Raw genomic sequence first — 6,231 nt, forward strand, 5'->3', positions numbered from 1 at the left:
AATAAACTATAATCAAAAAATAATTTTAAGCAACATATAAATTTATCAAATATTATGCAATGATAAGATTCTCTGATTTAAAATTTTTTGAATAAAAAAATATCCTATTTATTTATTGATTGGGTGGACTGGATCCCATATGCTAAACAGAAACCAACTAATGAATAACAGGGAATGAACCCATGCATGCATTAACAACTATCAAGCGACGCACTTAATCGTTTGGGGTCATTTTATGTAACAATGTCTAATTTTAATCAATAGATAATGGTCATAAATGATAGTAGTGTTCGAAGGGTTTACGTGCGAATGATTACAAAATTGATTAAAAATGGAAAGCAGATCGGTTAGTAGTCAAAGTTCTTCAGAGTTTCAGGAGGAAGAATGTAAATTCGGCTGGCCGTCTTTTATTTAATCAATTCTTACTTTAAATAACAAAATGACAATTTTATAGAGTCAAGCAAGAGACTCGATCGGCATGCAGTTTCCAAGAAATACTTACAGTGTGGGTCCATGACAAAACAACAACATCATCTGAAAATATAAATATAAATATAAATATAAATATATAAGTAACTAATTAATACGTACAGAAATGTGAAATTAGTATTGATATTAGTCTATCATTAATATTTTAATATTTTTTTGTTGTAAATATAAATACTGATATATTTATTTATAATAATAATAATCAGCAAACGGACTCATTTAATTGCATATTCGTCCTTTCATTAGTCATTTTATCCTAATACCATAATAATCTGAATTCAGGTTTACAAAAATTGAAAATGTTTTTTTGCTAGGTAAAATTTATTTTGATAATTATACATTTTTTTTATCCTTAAATAAATCATGGATTATTATTGAAAAAAAAACTATTATATCATAAAAGTTTTATTAAGTTTGCTTTAAACTTTTTAAGTAGTTTATTCAATTATTGATTTAATTAAAACATAGCATATTTCAGATTATTTTAATATTGCAGTTATATCTAAAATACCAAAACATCTTGTTGGTAAAGAAAAAAAATATGTAAGAATAAATAATTGTTTTTTATTTTAAATTAATAAATTGATTAATTTTGAATATATTTTTATTCTTTTTCATTTATACTTGAATGAGTAAACATTTGATTAAATTAAATTAACCGATTAACTCAATAGTAGTTAAAAGTTTAATTCGGTTATTTTGATTTTTTTTTTTTTTTTCAAATATGGAATCAATCCGTTCAGTTTTGATTTTAAAAATAAAAATTCGATTAAATCCTGATATTATGAATTTAACTAAATTAAAATCAAATCGAATTAAACTAGAACCAAACTAAGCAATATGATGAGTTAAATCGAAAAAAATCAAAATCAAACCAAATCAAATCGGAATAAAATCAAATAGAAAATTTTGAATATTTCAATTGAAAACCGAATTAACTAATATTTTGTTGGATCAGTCAATTTGATTTTTTTTAAAAGTTCGGTCGGTTAAAAAAAATCTAAATCAGTTCATTTTTGATTTAATCGGTACGATCAGTTTGGTTTATTAAACCGATTGCTCATCACAGTCGGATTGAAGAACAACTTTCTCTTCTCCTCCGGCCAATTTGCTTCTGAATAAACAAGATAGCATATTTCAAACATAAACAAAATAAATTTATTTTTGTTTACAAAGAAAATTTTCATATCTTTTTTTCATTTCTAATTTTCTCTTCTGTTTGCTCTTCCCAATTTTTTTTTCCTAATAAACAGGACACAACAAAAAACAAAAACAAACCTAATGTCATGAAACAAATATGCAACTATATGTATATACAGTCTAAGGAATCTCTCAAAGCTTCCAAATATCATTTCAAAAGCAAGTTCTTGATCAAATGAGGACGAGCAAAGAATGAACTAAAACTTTGCACACGAGAATGGACTTGAAAAAGAGGACTTCTGGTTCATATCAGTGAAGAGACCATAACCATTGGAAGTCTCTCTGCAGCAATCTCAACTTCTATTCCAGTGAAAACTCATTTAGCCATAGCAGCACCTCATTCCTCTTCCATCCCAGAAAATAGAATAAAAAGATCATACTCATTAGGAGCTTTAAATAGGACATTGAGCATAGAAAGAGAAACCATACCATAACAAAGCTGTATGTGCTACCAGGATCATTATAACGTGCAAGCAAACACCCGCTTCGAGCATTCAGACCATCTTTAAGTAACGCAGACCGTAGTTCTTTCTCTTTAGCAAGCACAATCTCTTCAGTTGGTTTTCCGCTAAACTTTGTCACTGCAGCAATCCCACCTTCCACCTTTTTCAAGATAACAGCTTCAGCAGTAGGAAATGGTAACCTGAACAAATGAAGTTTCCTATAAGCTAAGAAGTTTATTCAAGTCACATCAAGCTACGAAGGCAACGGATGAACCAACAGTAATATTGATCTTATGAGAACATTCAGACTTCTTAATATTCAAAAACTAAAATCTTCTTCTACACCACTCTGATAACTACTTATCGATGGATAACATATAGAAACTAGTTATAAATGGTGATGTGCTGAAGTGGCATTACCAAACTTACCTGTCCAAATCTTTGTCCATCGGCAAAACAATCTGAATTGAAACTTTTGATAATTTGTCATCAATAGCCTGAGTAAACACAGGGGTGGTCATAGGGATCTTTTCAGCTGACGAATTCTTGCCAAAGATATACCTACGGATCACATATTAAGGATACATAGAATTAGCAAAAAATCAACAAACTGTTAATTCTAGCTGAATTAAACGTTTCACACTAACCCAGCTACATCATTAAAGCCAGATGAGCCAGATAGCTTGTCTCCTTTAGTTTCGACCACCACAAAGGGTTTATACTTCCTTATCTGTCAGAAAAGATAAAGATTAGCACATTGATGCTAAAGTAGAATAAAGACTGAATGAATTGTACCAACAACAATAGAACATTACCTCATAATTTGCAGTTCTCTTCAGTACCAAGTATTCAGGAGTGTCCAAGTCTGGAGTTTTGTAAATTCGCAGCTACAGAGAATGACAATCTTTGGTTGAGTGTTAGATAATTGTAATGCATCTACATTAACAATTTGGCATATCACAAATGGTTACTAATCAGACGAGAAAAATAATTCTATCAATAAATCTTTTAACCACTGGGCTTAACCAGACAGAACATATAACCAAAATTTTCAGTGACAATTTTTTTTGGTTACTAAAACACTTTTTTTTTTGTGGTGATTATAAATGAAGATATACCTGTTTCAGAAAGTCCACTAAACCTTCAAAAGAGAAATAGTCATTGTTTTCGATCGAGTCCCAAAGATCCTGGAATTAAAAAGACAAACACTTTCCAATCAACAGAAAGACCAAGAACTCAAAAGTCTTGAATATGGAAATTGATCGAGCAGGAAGAAGCTGACCACATGGCTGCGAAACTTTTGAGTTTGAGGGTTGACGCCCATGATGGATATTCCTGTAAAGACGAGTTCTGGTTTCCATGGAAGAAGAATAAACTTCATCGCCATAGTCCATCGTGTAGTGATTTCGTAGGGTCCCGTCTATGAGAATGATGGGAATTCAAATTAGAAATAAATTTAGAATCCAAAAGAAGAAGAAGAAAAATTAAAAATTTCGTGTTAGAATTACCTGCCTTACGAAGTGGAGATAGAAATTAGGGCGGAAGAGGAGCTTGAGGAGGCGGATGTTGAACAGGTACCCGTCGATGGTGTCGTGCTTCGTGATGGGATCACGGAACACGACGCGGTCGTCGTACATGGTCCGGTCGATCCCTTGCTCGTCGAAGAGGTGGGGGAGGTCGTCGTAGAGGAATTCCACCAGCGCCTTTGCGTCGGCGCCAGCGGTGGCCGGTTCCACCGAGCCGCTAGCCGCAGCGCATCTTCTCCCCGAGAGAGGTCGTCGAAAGAGGAAAGGAACAGATCTGGTGCATTTTCGTCCAGAGGCGGGTGGAAGCCGGAGGCCGGCGGGAACCTGAGTCACCTGACGGAGGAGATGATCGGAGAAAGCTGCGCACATCATTTCCCTCCTCTCCTCTCTTTTTGGTTGGTCCACTAGAACTACTTTATCCAAGTAATCGAAGGGGTATAACTGTAATTTTAACTACTTTATCCAAAAAGTGTCTTTAAAATATTTTACAAATTTTTTTTATAAATAAAAGGCCCTTCGTATTTACTTTTACTTTCAGCGCATTCTCTAATTTATTTATTTCTTCGTTTAAATGGGCCAAAATATAGAACTAAAATATTTTTCAGAGATAAAAATATAAAAGTATTTTTGGATAAATGCCAATGATAGACCATTGTTTCCATACGGTGCTATTACATAGTGATAACGGAAATAACTCATCTATCATTTCAACGAGTCTGCTCCAAAATGCGCAGTAGATAGAATAATTTACAAGAAATTCGTAGATTTTTTGAGTTCATGAATAATTCTTACGGTAGATTCTTACACACCGGTAGTAAAGTAAAGTCAACCAGTTGTCGAGTCAGCCATGAACATAATTATTTGGCTTCAAAGATAAGAGGAAAAAGAAAACCTCAGAGTCGAGATGCCACTGCACAAAATGCAGAATCTCGAATTAAACTTGGCAGCAACTACAATAACAGTTGATTTGGTGATTATTATGATTCCGGATGATACAACCACAAGCTCAATGGAGAAGGAATAGCTCATGCTGTCTTAGCTGGCCATGTCGCTTGGGCCGACATGATTATACCAACGATCACACCAAATAGGTGATTATGAGATAGATTCATGTAGCCCCATTACCTAGTGGGGTAAGAGGAATGTCAGACAAGAAATAGGTGATTATTCATTTACAAACGCTTAAAAAACTGAAAAGCCATAGTTGCCAAATTTAAACTACTTATATGATCAATTGAACTTTTGAGTGTGGAAATCCTTAGGTATGTGTCTAGGTAGAGGATTGAATCTTATAGCCTGATTACTTGGATGAAACTTATGAGGGAGAGGATGGAGAAGATCATACAGCCGATGAGTCTTGTATGTAATTTTGTGATCCTTTTCCTTGTATCTTCCATCCAAGTAATCAAACCCCTGTGCAACTGAATCAGCATCGTCATTATTTATGCGTTCAATTTTCTTGCTTTGTTTTTCATTTCAATTTAAGATATAAATGTTATAATAGCTGCATGTTGTAAATTCTGATATCTAAGTGCACTCATATTATTATGTTTTTTAGTTGTATTTTGTTACTACACAACTATAAAGATACATATCTTGCTTATTAAATTAAGTTATGTCATTTACTTTTATTTATGTTGTGTTCTCAATATCTGCTAATCTGAACAACATTCCCGTGTTTACTGGCGTAAACTTTGGATAATGGAAAGCTCATATTATAATTTTATTAGGTTGCATGGATCTAGACTTTGCATTTAAGTATGATCGTCTTGTACCTTTATCTAATGATTGTACTATGAATCAAAAGGTGATTTATGACAAGTGGGAGTGATCAAATCGTATAAGTATCATGATCATAAAAATTTCTATTCCGGAATCACTTAGAGGTTTGATTATTGAGAACAAGGATGTTAAAACCTTCATTAAGGAGTTAGTAGATTGATTTGCCTCAAATGAAAGCTTGAGACTATAAGATTGGAACAAAACGAGGGGGGGGGGGGGGGGTTGACTCTCATTTTTAATTTTTTTTTTGTTTTTTAAAAACTTTTCGAAAACTTGAGTATGCAGCGAAAAACTTAAAATACAAATTGCACAAAAGAAAAAGACACTATTTTTTTTTATTTGGTTCATAGTCCTGCGACTACTACTCAAGGCTTACAATCCCTTGTACTGTTTTGATTGGGAAATCTACTAAAATCTTTCCTAAAGAACCTTTGGGCAAAAAATTCGAATATAAAAATGAAGAAAATGTAACACAATGCACTTTTTTATGTAATAATAGTAATAATTAAAAAAAACTTTACCGACAATAATTGTGGCTAAAGATCGAGGCTCGAAGTCAGTGTCATTCTTGCTACAGCAGTTGGACGTAGTAGAGTCGCAACAAACAATTGAGAGAGACGGCGGAGTAGAATCAAGTTAGAAGCTCGTAAATAATTAGTAAAGTGATTTGTGGCCAAACCCTCTTTTAAAATTTTATTGGGGGAGCCTCAATTCATCTGGAGCATTTCCATCAACTCTTATATGATCCCCAGAGTTCGGTGTTTATCCTCTTGGAGGCACCTCCAAGAGGA

General features: G+C 33.3%; 1 protein-coding gene across 1 annotated transcript; it reads right to left on the reverse strand.

Moving 5' to 3' along the window:
* Nucleotides 1-1,686: 1,686 nt before the first annotated feature.
* On the reverse strand, nucleotides 1,687-4,047 carry LOC121997757. The gene is made up of 8 exons (XM_042552372.1): nucleotides 3,641-4,047; nucleotides 3,415-3,552; nucleotides 3,251-3,319; nucleotides 2,948-3,019; nucleotides 2,780-2,862; nucleotides 2,562-2,693; nucleotides 2,119-2,332; nucleotides 1,687-2,034 (listed from the first exon to the last, which is right to left on the reverse strand). Exons 1-8 carry the CDS (start codon nucleotides 4,028-4,030, stop codon nucleotides 1,990-1,992), a joined length of 1,143 nt encoding a protein of 380 aa, XP_042408306.1. The 5' UTR covers nucleotides 4,031-4,047; the 3' UTR covers nucleotides 1,687-1,989.
* Nucleotides 4,048-6,231: the final 2,184 nt, after the last annotated feature.

Source organism: Zingiber officinale, chromosome 6A, assembly GCF_018446385.1.
Source record: "Zingiber officinale cultivar Zhangliang chromosome 6A, Zo_v1.1, whole genome shotgun sequence".
NCBI lineage: Eukaryota > Viridiplantae > Streptophyta > Magnoliopsida > Zingiberales > Zingiberaceae > Zingiber > Zingiber officinale.